Source organism: Aulonocara stuartgranti (assembly GCF_965226115.1).
Source record: "Aulonocara stuartgranti genome assembly, chromosome: 12".
Classification (NCBI taxonomy): Eukaryota; Metazoa; Chordata; class Actinopteri; order Cichliformes; family Cichlidae; genus Aulonocara; species Aulonocara stuartgranti.
Window position 1 is genome coordinate 12,536,150 of NC_138948.1, and position 19,466 is coordinate 12,555,615.

At 38.9% G+C, this 19,466-nt stretch overlaps 1 protein-coding gene across 3 annotated transcripts in view; it reads left to right on the forward strand.

The window, feature by feature from the left end:
* The first annotated feature begins 5,582 nt into the window (after positions 1–5,582).
* Positions 5,583–19,466, forward strand: part of msh3 (mutS homolog 3 (E. coli)) — a 55,189-nt gene continuing 41,305 nt past the window's right edge. For 2 of the 3 annotated variants that reach the window (XM_082553436.1, XM_082553438.1), the window contains exons 1-11: positions 5,583–5,872; positions 5,955–6,072; positions 6,527–6,810; positions 6,901–7,110; positions 7,281–7,397; positions 7,496–7,613; positions 7,711–7,850; positions 8,267–8,433; positions 16,837–16,946; positions 17,114–17,228; positions 17,789–17,873. In XM_082553436.1, coding sequence (XP_082409562.1) covers positions 5,726–5,872; positions 5,955–6,072; positions 6,527–6,810; positions 6,901–7,110; positions 7,281–7,397; positions 7,496–7,613; positions 7,711–7,850; positions 8,267–8,433; positions 16,837–16,946; positions 17,114–17,228; positions 17,789–17,873 — 1,611 coding nt within the window. In that variant the 5' untranslated portion in view covers positions 5,583–5,725. The remainder of the gene's footprint in view (positions 5,873–5,954; positions 6,073–6,526; positions 6,811–6,900; positions 7,111–7,280; positions 7,398–7,495; positions 7,614–7,710; positions 7,851–8,266; positions 8,434–16,836; positions 16,947–17,113; positions 17,229–17,788; positions 17,874–19,466) is intronic. The other variant, XM_082553437.1, reaches the window with a different exon arrangement.

The window sequence follows — 19,466 nt, forward strand, 5'->3', positions numbered from 1 at the left end:
TTTACTTTTTACGTGCTCTAGAAGACAGAAAGTGACGCTTGCATTCCATACTTATTGTTGACATGTGTTTCTGAAATGATTATTTAACCACACTGTGAATTTCCTTGCACAAAACGTAAAATCTCAATTTAAACATGAATTATTAATTGCTGGGTCCTATCAGAGAAAGGTAGGTCGATTTTACATGCAATACAAATGGGAAAGTCAAGACGAGAGCACTCCAACTGCACAACCATTATGTAAGTACCCGTGTATTCTGCTCGCAAGAAATAGCCAGAAACATGTGGTTGTCTGTTCGAAACATTTTTGGTGTGGAAAAAAGTTGGTGAGAAACTGTTTTATGAAAGCAACCTAAAGCATTGGCACTTTGCTTAAAGCTATTGTTAGTCATTACTATTTACATACTGGCTACTAGTTTATTTTGATGTTGATGTTTATGTTTAAGTTCATTAGGTTAGCTAAGTTCACTTGTTTATTAGATGCCCCACGTGTTTTCTACTCGTGTATTGAAGTTTACCCCACCCTTTATGTGTTTCATGTTTGTGTGTCTTATGTTATCAAGTTTTGTGTTGTCATGTTTCCTGTTTTATTATGAAAGTCCCCTGTCCTGTGCAGTATGTCTAGTGTTGCTTCCCCTTGTTAGGTCTGATTTGTCCCAGCTGTGTTCCCACCTGTTCCCCATTCCTCATTACCCTCTTGTGTGTATTTAGTTTGTGTTTTCTCATTCAGAGTTTGTCAGGTCGTCTGTTGTTCTCGTCATGTTTCTATGTCTCCAGAGTTTATCACGTTCAGGTTTTTACCATGTTTGAGGTTTTGTTCTTTGTCTTTTGTATTTAGCATTTAGTTTCTCCCAGTTTAGTTCAAGTTAGTTTCTCCCCAGTGTGTATCTGCCTTTTTGTTTTTGTACCTTTTTATCAGCCTAATTAAACTGCTTACCTTATGTTATATTCAAGTTTTCTTCCTCGTTCCTTCGTGTCTGCATTTTGGGTCTACTGCCAGACTGTGACAAAATTGTGTACAGGCATGCTGTGCTATCTTCAAATGTTGTTCTTCGTAGCTCTATCAAACTTCTGACAAATTCCAAACGTAGACAACAATTTTGAGACTTTTCACCTCATACCTTAGAATGTATAAAACTAGGTGGAAATTACATGTGAAAACACCCTTTTGTTTAATATTAAAATATAAAGTCAACAAGTCTGCCATTTATTTTAAAGTTGTTCCTGAATTTGATATTGATAAAGGTCTCAAAGTACTCTGAGTTCAGTCTAGATCATTTGATGGTAATGCAATCTTAAATCCTGAAATTAAAACCGTTATACAAGTCGGTCATAATACTTACAATAGATATCTGCTGAATGGTTCAGCAACCATTCAGCAGGTTATATTTTTGAGACATTATTTCTAAAGCATACTTTTGTATTCGTGCACCTAACAATCATGCCCTGATTAAAAAGAAAAGGTAACTCCTTATCCTGAGAAAGATTAATATGTTAGATTTAGGAAACCCAATTATGAGTTTGTCCCAGGTTCAGGCTGGAAATTCTGGAACAGGCATGGCAAGATGGCACATGCCTCTGTGAGAAGGCCTGTGCTTCTGTTGTTCATATTACACAACAGAAATGAAACCAAATGCTAAAGATATGTATTTTGTATAAACAGCTTTTACATGTATTCTAACATAAATTTTCCATCAAATGTTAATGTAACTACAGTATACTTTTACTTACAGAACTTATCAAGCACATACTGATGGATGTGAATATTGAAAGAGTTTAACAAAACTTACAGCTTGTGTAAGCGTGCTCTAATACAACATTAATACACTTCACTTTGCTATATTTGTCCTTAAAACATTTTACAGTAACAATAAATCTGCTGCTCTAAGACCACTTTATAAATACTTTCATATAATTTTTCACTTAAAACTACACTGTGGTAGAACTACACAAAATAGAGAATGATGGGAGTTTGTTTTACAATGACAACTTTCTGATGCACACTTACTTCCTGTGCCTGTACACAAATAGACCACAACAGAAAAGTTCTAATAATTTGTTGTGAAAAAACAAAGGTGCTATGTTCAAAAAGGCTTTAATGAGCCATAAAGAAAACATAGAATTCAAATTAAAAACAGCTGACACTTACACCAAGGGTACCTTAAATTTATAGTCACACTGAACATGGCAAGTTTCCCTCATGCTGCAGACACCTAAAGATGTTTGAACACATGTAGAGAGCAAAGTTATTTTTCATTTGATATGATAGGTTATTCAGTAACACTACAGCATAGTTTTAGTTCTTTCCTTAATTTCCAAAAATGGTGTCTGGCAGTGATGTCACTGAGGGGGCATGGTTATTCATGAAACTGTGGTTTCTCTCACAAGACTGATCAGCAATTTGAGTTCATGATGCAGCTTTATGGAGCACTGATCCTGTGTGTGACTGTCTGCAGGTAAGAAGTTGGTGTGAGGGACCAAGCAGCACACCCCACACCAACTTCATAATGTTTTTTTTTTACTCAGTCCCCCAAAATTTAAAAAAGACAAAGTTCAAAATATAATTAGTTGGCCAATTAAAAGAGATCAACTAAATACAAACTTACTTAAAAGTGACTTTTAACTGTCTTAAACACAAAGACAAAGGAGGGTAATCTTTATACTGGTTTGGCTAAACCATTTACACACATTGGGGGAAACAGAACAAACACCAATACTAACTAGGCACCAAATAACATACCTAAACCTAAAACATACCCATTGCTGACAAGCACTTGGTTGGTCCTATTGTGTTTCGAAAGTCCTCAGCCCTTGTCCACACCTTCTGCCCAGACGGCCAACTCCCCAAACCAGATAACTTAAATGAAGAGAAACATAATTAATATAACAGAATACATTTAAAAAACCACAGGTACCACACTTTGTGTGTCTTCATAAAATCACTTTTAAGTTGAAGTAGAAAAATTAATGAACGTTATTACTGAATACATGTTTGACTGCAAAAAACAAAAATACAAACAAACTAATGAGGTGAGTGTGTGAACTGATTGTTGCTGAGGCCATCATAGGGTGATATGACAGTGTGAGGTCATTGAGATAAGATGGGGACTGATTATTTTGAACTTTGTATGTGATGAAAAGGATTTTTAATTTGTTTCTGGATTTAACAGGAAGCAAATGAAGAGAAGCCAATAGAGGAGAAATATGTGCTGTCTTTCTCGTCCCTGTCAGTACACTGGGTGCAGCATTTTGGATCAACTGAAGGCTTTTCATGGAGTTTTAAATTACAGTAGTCAAGCCTAGAAGTAATAAATGCATAAACTAGTTTTTCAGCAAAGTTTTAAAACTTCCATTAATCAGTTTTTAAATGTAAAGCAATCTTGGGTTCCCTTGAAAGTCATAAATCCAGGTTATTATTTATTTTTATGAAAACATATGAAGTTCTCCCATCATCTTTGAGGTACTTGATTAAGAAACACTTTTGCTTTGCTGCTATAACTAAAAGGAGTTAACTGCCTAATTCAACATCAAACTGTCATGAAAGATGACTTTATAAATGTAAGAAAATAAGATGTTTTTCTATTTGAGGATTTATATTGAAATTAAACACATTTAGAAAAAATATGATACATTTATCATTTGTTATGAAAATAAGTTTTGACCTCAAGTTTTCTTTTCTTTGCTTCCTTTTTTTTCTTTTATTTTTTAAACACATTTTATATCTTTTTGATAGGATAGTTTATTCAGTAACACTATAGTATAATCTAAATTCTGGTCTTCATTTTCTAAAGTGGTGAGTATGACAGGGTGTGTGGTAATTACGATCATTTTGTAGGAGGCTTGTAGGAGTCTCAGAGTAGATGGTGAGTTGCTCTGTCATATGACAAGCTCTAGCTAAAAGTAAACACAAATGCTGAATGTCTGCTGGCTCCTGGTCACATCATGTTTTTTAAAGTTCTTCCTGAGAATTTTCCCCTCATGTCTTACAGCTCTTAATGCAGTTACAAAGGGCTGCCTGAACAGTGGAACATGTGTTTGGCCTATGTCTTGCTGTGAAGCGGAGCTGTGTAACAGCGCTATTCCAACTGGTCCCAGTGCCATCCTGCTGCTGGTATCTTCAGCCATCCTCAAATTTCTTTTCTGAGACTGAGGAATGATGTTGTTTCCAAACTGCACATTTTGTACCAGCAGGGAAGAAATAAACAACTTTGAAGTGCTTAATATGAAATAAAACTATCAATGCTACTTTCATCGGCTGGGTTCTGGGTGTGACTTATCCAAATACTGTATTGCTTAAATGTAATGTTTTTGCTTCCATGCTGCACTTTTTTCTGACTCTATGAACGGTGCAATAACGCGACATAAAATTGTCACTGACATTTTGATATGTCATTCCAATTTAATCAGGGTCTGTCCTGTTCAAATATTTTATTTCTGGAATATTCACTTTTCCTAAAGCAAATAAAAATCCAAACAGAAAATATATTTCAACGTGTGTATTTTTGTTTGTTTGTGTGTGCATGTGTTTCTTATTTCTTTATCAGGAGTTTTTTTTTTGTTAATAATTCTTTATGTATTTTAAAAGGAATTTAGCACTGGTCAATCAACAGGCAGGTTAAGATGGGCTGATGCTCACAAGTTGAAGTGTTCTGGTTTCCTTGTTTATAATTTTATTTATTAGTTTAAATCCTATAAGCTAAATAAGTATTCTATTCGACAATTACAAGACTACTAGAATACCAGACTTTAAAGGCGCTATTTCCTTGTTGTTTTTAGAGAGAAAATGAAGGCATCTTTTTACACAGCTTTACTTATGAATCTGTATCATTCTCTTTTTTTTTTTACCAGAGCTCTAAACAGGTTTTTAAGTTATAATTATGACTTACTTGCAGTCAAAAATATGCAAACACGATTAAAACCTCTGAAAGTTTATACAGTGCCTGACACGCGGTGGCAAAACAGCTGTTACCTCGGATGGAAATGATGGCATTTTTTAAAGTAATGTTTGCAGAGGGACAAACATGCATTTGGGCTTGTATGAAGTTTGACAGATTGTTTCAGTTATCTGCTGCTCTAAAACACAAGACTGCCCCCTGGTGCCGCCTGCTTTCTGCTGTGCTGTTCTGTCTTCCAGACATAACCCAAGTAGAAGTGTGGTACACCTGAGCAGGCTGGGTTTACAAATCAGCCCGTCCAGATCTGCTTCCTCTCCTCCTAATCCTTTGTTTTTGTTTGTTTAACATGCATACAATCATTCAAACTGCTGACAGACACGTCATTGTTCATATTCGTAACTTGAAATCCGGCCCATGAGAAAAATGAAAAATGTTCAAAAAATACGACAAGTTTTGCAAAAACAACAGTTTACAATTCAGTCTTTTACTTTTTCAGGATGAAATCAACTTGAAATCAACTACAATACACGTTACAGAGGAGTTCCGGTGATGAAGAGTGTATAATTTTAAGATTTCACAGAGCAGAGCGCATTGAGTAGAATATCTGGTAAAACCAGGAGGAGGCAGCAACGCTCCTGGAGCCGCCAATCTCTGCTAACCAAAGAGGAAGAAGAAGGCGCGCGTCATTTACGCGTCTGTGACCTCATCGTATGCGCTGCTATATTTTGAAAAGCTGGACGGCGGCTGTCAAAGCTCTGCACTTTACTGTACACGCAAATTCATTTTTATGCGACTTGTTATTATGGATCAAATGTAAGCGAAGATTAAAGCATGCCAAAGTCTCTGAAAAAGTCCTGCACCACTCAGACCTCCATCAGCAGGTACTTCGGAGGACTGAGCAGCAGCAGCAGCTTTGCCTCCAACAAGCAGCGCGGGATTAACCCAAATCCTGCAGAGCAGCAACTTTCAAGAGGCAACGTGAGTTGAGCTTCACACGCACATATCAGACATGCTTCACTCAATGCTAATTACTGAAGTGCAGTTCATTTTTGTCCTCCAGCAGAAGCTTTCATCTGATGATGAATTGGAATTGCCAAGAAAACGAGTTAAGCCTTCTCCAAAGGACCAACAGGCGGAGGATGTGGAGTGTGAGCCTGCGTCCTGTCAGGGCATTAAAGGTGAGTGTTGACTTCAGACAGAAAAATATGTCATGATCTTCTAAACCCTCAATAAAGTCACTTATATCTGTCCACTGCCCAGCAGCATCACAGTTCTCCAAACAACATGTGCACTGGTATAGATTGCGATGAGATAACTCTGCCCACAATGCATTTGTTTGGCCTCCAGTGCTACCCCTCGATGCACTAGTAGATGCACTTACGGTAAAATTTTAAAAATCCTTGGTGACTTCCTTCTTAAGTTACTGCATTCACAATATTTTCAGAAAGATTGAGGTAACCGAGATTTGAACTTGTCCAACATTTTTAGTAGAAGCACGTGTGTTATAAATATCAGAATCCTACCTCGCCTCATACTCGTGTTATTGCATCCACAAATCCAGCCTCTTACAGCTGAGGGGTAAAAAGTGAAGTTGTCGTTGATGTGACTGTAGTACTTGTCTTCTCTCTTCAGACACAAAGCTGACGCTGAGCCGAAAAGCAGGCAGCCTGTGCTCCTCCACATTGGAGAAGCTGAAAGGCTTCACCTGCGGGGCTGAGCCCAGTGTCGTCAGCAGCATCACCCGGGAAGAAACAGAGACGGCTGATGCAGGTCAGGAAAGCAGTGATTGGTCTCCTCGTTGTGCTACAGGTCAACCTGAAACTACACACAGACTGCAGCATGCAGAAAGGGAGCATGAAGGTGAAGAGGAGGATAATAAAGAAAAGGCAGATCTGGGGTTGGCTGCTGCAAAACAGGTGTGCAAAAAGTAAAGTACCTGATAACACTGAAAAAGCAAGTGTGACTTTTTACATCGTAACAGATTTGATGTATTTTTATTTCTGCAGGGAGTTCACTTCTCTCAGTTTGCCAAGACAGGAGGAGGAAAGTGTGCAGAGCTGGGTCCTCCATTGGACTGTAGCACCTCCTCCAGGCGTTCAAAGAGCATTTTCACCCCCCTTGAGCAGCAGGTGATCCAGCTGAAACAGCAGCATAAGGATGCTTTGTTGGCTGTGGAGTGTGGTTACAAGTACAGGTTCTTTGGAGAGGATGCAGAGGTGAGAACTAAAAAGCAGATGTGTTAGTGATGCATTTAGAGGGAGTTTAAATTTAAACTGTATAAAATATAAAAGATATGTTTTAGATGATTCTCTTCTTTCAACACAGTGGCTCTCTGCACCTGATTTGTGTTTCACTGATCGCTGAAGGACGTTTTGTTTGTGAACAGATTGCTGCAAAGGAGCTGAACATCGTCTGTCATCTGGATCATAACTTCATGACGTGCAGCATCCCCACACACCGCCTGTTTGTTCATGTCAGACGGCTGGTGTCTCACGGACACAAGGTTTCTGCTTTATCTTTGACTTTATATGATTACTGTTTACTAATTGCAAGCAGTTTAGGCTCATGCTCTGCTGGCTTTTTTAATGTTTTAATTTATAGGTCGGAGTAGTTAAACAGACAGAAACATCTGCGATCAAAGCGTCAGGGGCCAACAGAAATACTCTGTTCACTCGTCAGCTCAGCGCCCTGTACACCAAGTCCACTTTGGTGGGAGAGGGTATCCTTATAGATGATGAATGTGTGCATGTGTTCTCAAACAACTTTTTATTGTCACTCTTTGTTTGAAACAGTTTCCTTGACAGTTTTTTTAAAAGATGTAAATCCGGTCTGCAGACTCGGGGATGTGGAGGAGGGGGGCTGTGATGATGTTGTGTCGGACCCTCCCGACAGTTTCCTGCTTTGTATTAGTGAGAATTGGGACAAACTGAAGAAGCAGCTCACTGTAGGCCTTGTGGTGAGTTTCATAAGTCAATCCATAAATCCCACCTGATTGGCTGATTGTTCTTCAGGTATTCTGTGTATAAGAGATGAAAATCAAAAATTTAATTTAAAAGTAGAGTTACCCCTTGGCTTTTTGTTCAACACACATTAGGGGACTGTTGTGTATTATTTTAAAATAATTTAATGTTCACTGTTCAGTTTCTTTGCATGCTGATAGTGTAATAACACCACACACTCACGTGTGGTGAAGAAGAAATTGTAAAGAAATTAAATCTTGATTAATAGCTCACTTAAGACAAAAAGTTACTTTAATAAAATTTGAACATGCTTTGCCATTTTTCAGTTTATACAGTGTATAACTGTCAACTTGGAGCTGTAGCTGCACATCTTTGACATCATCTGATTCACAGCATGTGTTTGTGTCTGCAGGCAGTTCAGCCCAGCACCGGCGACGTGCTTCTGGACTGTTTTCCTGACGGTCCCTCTCGCTCTGAGCTGGAATGCCGTGTCCTTAAAATCAATCCTGTCGAAATCCTGGTGCCCTCCGACCTCTCAGAGCAAACCGAGAGACTCCTGCACAGCATTACGAATGCAAGGTAATATGCTGGGAAGACACTAGAGGGCAATATATACCAATATATTACTAAAACGTGCTGAAGCGCTGAGCTTATGTATGTGTTTACAAAGCTGTATCTGTTTGTGAGTTTGGTGTATTTCATTCTGCAGAATTAGGTTTAGGTTTCCCCGGGCAGGCAGACGGTTGTTTTATTTGAAACTCCTCAGGCTCAGTCTGGATGAGGAAATCAATGTCGGCTTGGTTCTCAGCACTCTGGATTTCACTGCAGGGATAAACAGGATCCAGCCGAGCCTTCTGTATTTTAAAAGATCATAGACATCATATGTCCCAATAAATGGTCATTTTATATCACTAGTTTTATTAAAAGAAAAAGACAGCAGTTACACACCTGCCTAGGGCTGCTCGATTATGGCAAAAATGATAATCACGATTATTTTCACTGAAATTGAGATCACGATTATTTGACGATGTTTATTTAACCCTTTAAGACCTACTATAGAACCAAGTCCACCAGAGCTTATATTATTTTTTTTACATGCTGTAGTGCCATTTGTGGGAGCATTTCAAGTTGCTATACATCAATACAACTGTTATAGCCCATATTTTAATAATATGTATGCATTAAGTGCATAGTAATTACATAAATTGCAAAAAAGTGCAATAAACTACAAAAAAAATTGAAAATTGCTTTTGTTTTGTTTACATATATTTCTACTTGGAGAAGTTTAAGAGGTTTATCCCTCAAAACTTTAAATACAATAAAGTTGCAAAAAATAGTTTCCCACCACAGGAAATTTATTTTGAGTGTCTTCATAGTTTTATTTTGGAGATACAGCAATTTTTATATACTGCAGGAAAAACAAAAAACAATCCTATGATGCAAATTTGCAAAGAAAACAGCATGTGCATCATTTCACTGTGGGAAGTGTTACGAACAGCTGATAGGAACGGCAAAGCGTGTTTCTGGAATATTATGTTTTTGTTCCTGCAAGCGCTTTTTATGCAGTTTTTGCAAAGCTATATGTGGAACGAAACCGTGACCGAGGACAAGCTGATGGCATCAGATGTAAGTACAACTCCTCCGGTTTCATATGCAAAACAAATTATTGCGCTAGCTTACACGGTTCAGGTTCTACAGGGATTTAAAAATAGTTACACAAAACGGAGCATGCTGCTCTGACCGGCTTTAAAGGGTTAACAATGACTTTAAAAAAATAATATAAAATAGTGTGCAACACCACTGAAGTTTGTTTTTTTTTAAACTCTCTTTTCAACCAACGGCAGTCACTCTCCAAATAACTTCTGCTTAGCTTTCCGAGCTTCCCCCGGGTCCTCTTAATCAGCGGTCTCCAACCTTTTTTGCGCCACGGACCAGTTTATGCCCGACAATATTTTCACGGACCGGCCTTTAAGGTGTCGCGGATAAATGAGGGAGGGGCTAATAATCGGCTCAGTCATTTTTAATGATCGTTGAAAGCCCAGATCGTAATCGTGATTAAAATTCGATTAATTGAGCAGCCCTACACCTGCCTACACATATTTAAAGTTCTTCCTCCAGTTCAGTCGTTTAAAAGATCAAGTTTCATAATGTGTTTTTTAATGGATTTTTTGTGTGTGTATAACTAACATGAGGCTTTGATGGTTGTAATCAGTTTAAACAAGTGCTTTACAGTTTTCCCTTTTCTCATTGGTAGGTTGGCTTCTTGTGAGATCAACACAATTTGGACTTTTCATCCACCAGAATTTAGTAGAAAAATACTCTTATAGACACATAAAGACCAACTTGAAACAGATGAAGACCCAAGTTAGCCTCAGAAAAGTTAACAGCATCAGGTTCGATTATTCCAGCGATTAGCTCATAAGGAGCATCAGAATGTCTTGAAGGTCTTGAGCTTCACTTGAAAGCCTTAATTTATTGTCTGCAGGCTCTTGTATGAATCACAAGAACAAAAAAAGGAAAACTGAGTACATTTGTCCTTTTATTAATTGGCAGACCAACAGCACAAGCAGCAACGGTGACGCTGAGCTGAATGTAATCCATCAACCTGTTACCTCCCATTGCGCTGCCATTCGACTCCTCTTTGCTGACAGTCTGGAGCCAGCATGTTCACACCAGTGGGGAGGAGATCCTCTGGAGGGAGCTTGTGATTGCATTATGCTGTGAAAATGAAACGAGATAGTGGGAGGGAGTGGAGTGGATTAGATTAGCAGAGGATGATTGGATAAATGGGAGAAATTTCTGCTACTTTCTTTTGTCTGACTCCTTGGCTGGGCAGATTTCTCATTACCTACTCTTTTATAATGCTAGAGACAATTTTCCTTCCTTTTTCACCACCCTCAGCTTGAATTTAATTCTAGACAATTTAGTTAATCTGTATTAATTTCTCTCTATTTCTCTTGGCTTCCTTTTTTCAGATGTCCATGTTGAGTGATTATAGTGAGACGGGCCTGTAAAGGCCAATTCAATTATTGTGTTTGAACAGCTCTGCTGTCTGGCAGTGTGTTTATCAGAGACAAGGCTCTTCTCAATTTTCAACTTATGACATAAAAGTAGAGTGCAGCTTTGTCTGTTAAGATAAGACAGATTTATTTCATTTAATGCATTTTTCTTCACTATCAATACTTCTCAGCCCATCACAGCTTTGCTTTTGACAAGTTCTCCAGTATATTCTTCTTTGCAGTTAATTGTCTCAGTTAAATTCATTAGACCAGAATAATTATACATAAATGCATAATTGATATTTTGATTATATCATGTTGCGGTTACAGTAAATACAGTAAAATACTAAGGCAAGGCCCACACTGGTGAGCAAGTTTAACTGGGTTTTCTTGGTGACAGTGTGTGTCTCTGGGGTGGGCTGATGAGATGGAACCCTTGGCAACAGGATTTGTGTCTATAGAGCGGCTGATAATGAGTCCCTTTGAGGTTGGTTGTAGCTAGGTGAAGTATTAGCTTGCTTTATTCACGCAGAGCCTAAAGTCATGAGTCATGAGTCTGGATCAGAGCAGTGACGCTGATTGAAGCGGCTAAAATGCTCAATGTCAGACGAGCATAAATGTTCTCACTATTTGAAAGATTTTAAGTTTAAGTGCTTGGCTGCTGGTAAGATCACAGTCATGTTTTAGAAGGGGTCCAAACAAGCAGACGTACACTGTGCATTTTTAAAAGTGTGTATGTCCATTTCAGTGGCTGCTCTCAGAGCTTTGGATTCACTTTGCAGTAATAGATTCTAGAGATGTACCGATCCGATATTACGTATCGGTCCGATACTGACGTAAATCACTGGCTCGGATATCGGAGAGAAATAAGAAATGTAATCCGATCCATTAAATATCAAAAAAGCACCTCACAAAATTTGTAGCCTGGGTACCAAACCGGCATTTTATCTCCGAGGAAGTTATCCCAGAGAGAAGTAAAGCAAGTGTGTAAGTTCATCTCTGAATGTTTGTAAAGCATTCCCGCATTAAGCTTAACAACTATTATATGGAGCGACTGCCTCTTCTCTCTCCCTCCCTCTCCTGCTGCTACTGCAATCATGAAACTGATTAATGATCAGCTGATCGGCTTTTCTGTCGCGAGTCTGTCTCTCTTCTTTGTTTTTGGATCACTTTGCACCAGAAAGAGGAAACCAGCGGCTGAACAACAGCAGAACGTTTAAGCTTGATAAGCTGTTGTTAGATTTTTTATTTAACATTACTTTCTACACCAGGATCTTTTTCTATGTAGCTGACGGCTGGTAACTGTGCAGGGGCGGATCTAGCAAAGTTTAGCCAGGGGGGCCAATAGGGCATGAACGGGGAAAAGGGGGCACAAAGACATACTTTTCTTTCTTATTATCATTTAAAATGTGTAGCTTTTAATAAATAATTATCTGAATCGTACATCCAAAGTTTTAATCTTATGTAAAATGTATAGAAGTCCATTACTGCATAGAGTAACTGTTAAGTCTAATATACCCTAGTAAGCTATAGTACTTTTTCCTTTGGGAAGGTACGATCTGTGCAGTCTGCAGTTCTGTAGAAGAAAGATGTTGAATCTATTTAATTATTCTTGAAAAATAATTTATCCATCCATCCATTTTCATCCGCTTTGTCCGGGGCCGGGTCGCGGGGGCAGCAGCCTAAGCAAAGAGGCCCAGACCTCCCTCTCCCCAGCCACCTCCTCCAGCTTATCCGGGGGAATACCAAGGCGTTCCCAGGCAAGCCGAGAGATATAATCTCTCCAGCGTGTCCTGGGTCTGCCCCGGGGCCTCCTCCCGGTGGTACATGCCTGGAACACCTCACCCAGGAGGCGCCCAGGGGGCATCCTTGTCAGATGCCCGAACCACCTCAGCTGGCTCCTTTCGATGTGGAGCAGCAGCTGCTCTACTCTGAGCCCCTCCCGGATGGCCGAACTTCTCACCCTATCTCTAAGGGAGAGGCCAGCCACCCTTCGGAGGAAGCTCATTTCTGCCGCTTGTATCCGCGATCTCGTTCTTTCGGTCACTACCCACAGCTCGTGGCCATAGGTGAGGCCAAGCCAAAAATTATTTATTTCTGTGCATTTTTTTTCACACTGCATCAAATTAAAGTTGATTACGTCGATTAAGTATCATAGGGTGGGGGTGGTTCCCTATTTTTTTTTTGCTGGGAGTTTGCAACCCTATTAGTTTGGTTGCTTAATATTTCTGCTAAGTACTCTTTAAAATACCAGAATAGGGAGGATGGTGCAGGTTTAAGTTTATTAGACTGATCAGTATTGCTATTACTATGAAATATTTTGGGTGCAGTGTATTTTTTACATACAGGTATAACAGAATAGCTTTAGTATTGTTGTTTATTTAAACTTGAGTATGAACTTATACAAAATGCAGCAAGATATCAAAAGTTTTATTGATTAAAAACACACACTATATCGGATTCATATCGGTATCGGCAGATATCCAAATTTATGATATCGGTATCGGACATAAAAAAGTGGTATCGTGCCATCTCTAATAAGATACTAATCTGAAAACTTTAATCTGCATGCTATGCATTTTAACCTCTGATCTGTTGGTTGTAACCTTCTGCTTTTCTGATTTTCATTGATTTTTCACCATCACTGCAAACTTGGCATTACCACAAGGCATATTTTACCAGTTTTTTGCTGTGGTGTCAGGATGGTTTTGATGACTTTGTTAGGTTTTCCTCCGTAGTGTCAGAGTTGGGATTTCAAACCCTAACTCTTTTTGTCTGCGTGAAGTGTCTTTAGGAAAGATGCTAAACCCCAGGCTGCCCCTTATGCTGCCAGTGGGGTGTGCTTGAGAAGTGTCCATTTACCATCTGCTGCTATTATATGCTGCTTACACAATACTGTGCAAGTTGTAGTCCCAGTATCAAAAGTAGCATTTTTTTTCTCGTACAGTACATAAACAGGGTTTTCTGTGAGCTGATGGTACCTACAGTATAATTTGTCTACACTAGTGGCTCTACAAACAGCAGTGTAATTTTGACCTGGAATATTTCAGGATTATTGGATATTTTATGATGAAACCCTAATATAATCTTTCACACCCCAGAAGATCAGTCCTAAAGACTCTGATGATCTGTTAACCTTTTAGCCAGGAGCCCATAAACTTGATTTTTGGTGTTTTTGAGTTAAATTCCTCAACAACTGTGCATTGTTAATACACCAGTAGACTAAATCTAAACAAAGTTACCAGATCTAAAGAGTGTAGCCAATGTGGAAGTGCTTTACACCTCAATTCTTTCTAATGGCCAGCAGGGAGTGACTTCTCCAGTTGAATAGTTAACAGTTTAGTTTCTTGTGCCCTATGTTGACACTTTCCTGACGTGTTTTAGCTATGATCTCAATCAACAGGGTTTGCTGCTAGCCAGCTGCTAATGTTTCAGTTGTTATGCCCATCTTTTATATACAGTCTCTGTATGACACACAGATATTCATAGTCCCTCAGATAATGAATCATAATCACTTCGATGATTTTCTGACCTTTTCTTTTGCACTATAACCACATCAAAATGTTAACTAGTTTAGTAAATGAGTTTTTTACGTTGTTGACCTGGTTTAAAAATAATAGAATGTTGAAGTTTTTTCAACTATATATCAACCTCAGAACGTTATTATTTACACTTTTGGCATAGGGGTATCAAGCCTATTTTAATTCGTGCACCACATCCAAGAGATACATTATGAAAATGGTCATATTTATGGATTCATCCACAAATATATGTTAACAGCCTAACATATTTTAAGATAAAAAGTGCAGTTTCGGTAATATATCATTGTTTTCCATATTCACTCAGACTTTTATTGTTACAAAGAAAAGTTGCTGTTGTAAATGAAAGAAACTGCTCTGTTTGTATGGCTTTTAGCTTTAACACTCTTGTTCAGATGTGGTAACACACATAGTTAATGACTTTACCCATAAGAACTGGCAATAATGCTTATGAAATTACCAGTTTGGACAACCACTCTTTAGCAGATTTATTCTTTACAACTTGGGACACAAAACTTATAAATACAGCCATCTTTATCTGCACACATTTTCATTTGAGCCCATGCAGCAGACTCTACTGGCACCTTCAGGCTGTATATTTGACATCCTTTGTTTAGTTCAAAATGATAAGAGCTGCTGTGCTGGCTGCAGACTCTTTCTATTGTTTAGATGAAATGAAATCCGATCCAATCAAAGCTCTCTGTAATTTAGATATCAGCTGAGTCGAGACGAGTTATGAAGAAGTCAAACCCCCAGTTGTTTGTTTCTTTAGTTTCCTGCAACCCATCTTCACCTTGGTGGGTCCTGTTAGGGATTCTGCAGAGATGCAACGCTGCACTCTCATCCGAATCGATACCTGCAGTTGTCGCTTTTCTTGTAAATCTCAAAATATTTTTTGATTTTTAAAAAAAAAAAGGTTAAGGCTGTGAATTGTACATTATGTCGTCTATTGATCATTTTACATAATTCTTACTCCCAGTCCAAACAGTAGCTGAAGTGAAATATGATGAAGTAAGTAAGTGTGTGTGTGTGTATGTGTGGGCATAAGTCCAGAGCCACGTGTTTGCCTTGGTTGCCCTGGCAACAACTGTGCAGACAAAGTAACAGAGTCCTTGAAAGCAGCAGTGCCAAAAGAGTGAATATAGCAAAACGGAGATCCTCCGACGGATCTCCGTTTTGCATCGAGGAAATGCAGTGAAAATGTGTTCAGGTGTGTGTGACTGAGGTTTGCATTTCTGTGTATAGACTCTAGTTAAACAAAAGGATGGCTGGAACATGCAGTCCAGCTATGTGAATGTTTTTCTCTCAGAGGAAGATGGTCTTGAAGTCTTGAGCCTCCTTGTATTTCTTTATACTTTTCCAAAGAGCCAGACTTTCTTATAATTTATTAAAGTGGTCTTGAGCTATAGTTCTCCAGCCTCTCTGAAGGGCTTTCAAAGTTTTTCTTTGGACTTGACTTTCTCTCATTTTCAAATTAGTTCTTGAAGTTGACCATTTTCAGGGAATGTTTTTCTTGATTGTTCAGCCACTTAACACCAACTAATGACTCAAAAGCAAAAATTAAAGTCACCAAACTCGATGGATGAAACAGTTGTGCCTACGCATAACAATATACCGAAGAACCTTTTTGACCCTTCAGCTGATCCATCTACTATTGACTGGAATCGTCATCATAAATGGGCTCAATGGCTGTTAAGGAGCCATTCTTAAAGAAGGGAATTAGGGAGAAAAGGCTGAGCTATGCCAAATTATAGAAGGACTGGACTTACAACTACTGCAACAGGTCTTATGAACCCAAATCTTCATCGATATGCACAGAGATGGCAAAGAGAGACATGTAACAATTAGTGTCTGCAGCAAACTGTAAAACACAGTGGAGGTGTGGTTTAGGGATGCATTTCAACCAGTAGTGCTGGGAATCTTGTCAAAATTGTTGACATATATGGACAGAAAAACACACAATTGAACAGTATCAGTCTGGGATTGGCCTCCCCAGAGTTCTACTTCATTAGTAAACAGTGATTATCTCAAAATAGAGCAAAACAAAGGGCAGCTAGCATCCAAAGAAAAGCTTTGAATCTCCTTTGAGAAGCTTGGAGAACGATTCCTGAAGACTGCTTAAAGAAATTACACGCAAGCTTGCCTTAGAGAGCTCAGGCTATGTTGAAGAATAAAGGGGGTTCATACCAAATATTGAATTTCAACCTCATAATTGTTTAGACTTTGTGTACTGTGTTTCCATTTATGTTTGTACCTGTATCAATAAATCACTGCCCGTGTTTCTCATTTCTTAAGAGAAATGTTAAGAAATAATAGTAGTTCAAGACTGTTGCACACAGTATTGTATATATTCTTTATCTCTGTATCTGTACAGTCACTAATCTCTGATATTAATGCTGTTGTGTTGTTATAAATAAATAAAGTTTGTGATTGTTTTCCTTCAGCGCTCAGGCTGACGACAGAGTCAGAGTAGAGAGGAGGGACAGCGCTGAGTTTGAGTTTGCCTCGGCAATGAACACAGTCACCTCGTTCTACTGTCACATCCAGGCGAAAGGTGTGTATGCTTGTGTCACTGCAACGCTTTTATTTTTCCTGTTACACTATGATCGCCTCAGTTACTCACATCCTGTCATTGAGAGCACAGTAGATGTGTCTGAGGAGTGGGCTCATGACTCATGGCTGTGTGTTGATGTTGCATGTTTTTATGTGTGTGTCCTCCAGGCTCTCGCTCTCTGTCGAGCGTCGCGTCCCTGGAGAGCCCAGTGATCAGCTGTCTGGGGCCGCTCATCCAGTACCTTCAAGAATTCAACTTGGAGCGAGTTCTTAGAAGTGAAAGGTACATGAAAACAAACATTCAGCAACATAGCCTGCGACTGTATTCATCCATTGTTTCCACTGAGCAGACAAAAATATAATTTTCAGGTTTTAAAATTCTGTTATCAATAGTTTTTTGTAGTTTTAAAGCAAAAATTCTTAAGCTAACATTCGTTGGTTTCCATTTTGCCAGCTTTGGTTCTTTTCTTCGACTTTCGACCAATCAAGACAAGATATTTGGATATGTCACTGTAGAATCTGGGAACGTGTTGTGGATATTTTTTTTGGTTCTGTTCTTTGACATTTCAGATAGATACTGAAAGATCAATCGATACATTAATCTATACTGAAAATGATTGTTATTTCCTTCCCTGGTTCTGGCATTTCCTAGGGATTAACAGGTTACGTGTAACAAAAAGAATGACAGTATTGTTTTATTTTAAATCTTATTTTACATTTGATGTGAACACCAGTGTTTATACGCCAGGAAAGGGAAAATAATATCTTGTATTACTTTAATCCCTGTAATAGAAACAAAATGTCATCATGCTATATTTTTATATGAGTTTGTACTTCCTGCAGCTCCTTCCGGCGTCTGACCTGCGAGTCGGAGATTATGACTCTGAGCGCTGGCACTCTCCGAAATCTAGAAATACTCAACAATCAGGTAAATATTCACATCTGAGCTGGAAGTCTTCACCACTGATTAAACATAACAAAGGGTGATGGCTGTCTCTATGATAAATGGTCTGCACTGCACCGTACAGTATAGTCCTCTGGTGTGTAGTAATCGGTAAACGGAAACATCTGCACCAGATTTTCGTCTGGCAGGTTCAGCTATTTGAATCGCATTGGCCATCAGCATTACACAGCGTGTAAACGTTTCCCTTTCAAAGCAATGTTGTTGGTAGTATATTTTAAAATGTTTTGATCAAACCTTTACATTGTTAGCTTAGTAATCGCATTGCAATTGGCTATCATTACACCAGGCAAAGTCAAAATTTGAAACTTGTGTGTCTTTTGCTTTGACGCTCCATTTAAATCAGTCTGTAGTTGTTATGTCTGCTGTGCAAGTTTGACTCACAACCAAGCCTCAACACCACTGCTATAGCTATTGAATAACAATACACTGCTCAAAAAGGAGCTGTAGGAACTGCCAGCATAGTCTCAGCACATGAGGCAGGGTGTTGTAAGGCCCCAGGATTTAACCCGGGACCTACTGCACCAACATAAAGTCTGACAATGGGGCCAAGGATTTCATACTGAAACTTAATGGCTGTTAGGATACCATTGCTTAACCTGTAGAAGTCTGTGTCCCTCCATGGACATGACCAGCACTGACCTATCACCGGTCATCCTGAGCGATGTTATAACATTTACCACAGCTTCTCAATACCAATCGGGTTCCACGGTGCTGGGCAGTGAGTCACTCCCCCATTCTCTTGAGATTGTGCTGTGAGACACAGCAGACCTTCTGGCAATGACATGTATTGAAATTTAATTGACTTGATGCTACACACTTAAAATGTTTTTTTTTATACTTTTCTTAAACAACAAGATGTGATGAACATTTCCTGGATTTGGCTCATGAAACAAAAACTATACCTGATTTAAATTTGATCAATCATTGTCCCATTGTCTGACTGGAACTACTGGTCTTTTTAGATTGGTGCTTACAAATCCTGTTTTGTCGCCTTGCTTTTGCCTGATTTTCATTTAAGAGAAATTGAGGTGAGGTCTAGATTGTGGTGATTGGTAAAAATAAAAAATCAATTTCCTGTGTGCGGGTGCATGATAGCTCTCCAAAGGAATAGACTTCACTGAATCCTATTGCTCACCAAATGGTACAATATTGACAGTCTAACCAATGAATATGGGGGTTGTAGGAGCAAACTTAGCAAGTTCAGAGGATGCTTTGTCTGTGCTTGAACCCTTTTTGATTGAAAACCTCTAAAAACTGGTCTGTTTTAGAGACCCAGCTATGATCTTTCAAATGAAAGGAAGACCACTTGAAAAAGCACCCCCCCCCCAACACACACACACACACACACACACACACACACACAAACAAAAAACAACAAAAAAGAAAAAAATAAACGGATCTTTGCTGTTCACTCAAGTTTGAGATCCAAGGTGTAACTGCAAGTGGAAGTTGATATAAGAACTCAAACCAGCGTTCCTCCCTGTCCAGGATGTGTACATCCTCATCATTGAAAGAGTGTCCACTGGCCTGTAGGTGTAAATAGACTGTGGAGTCCTG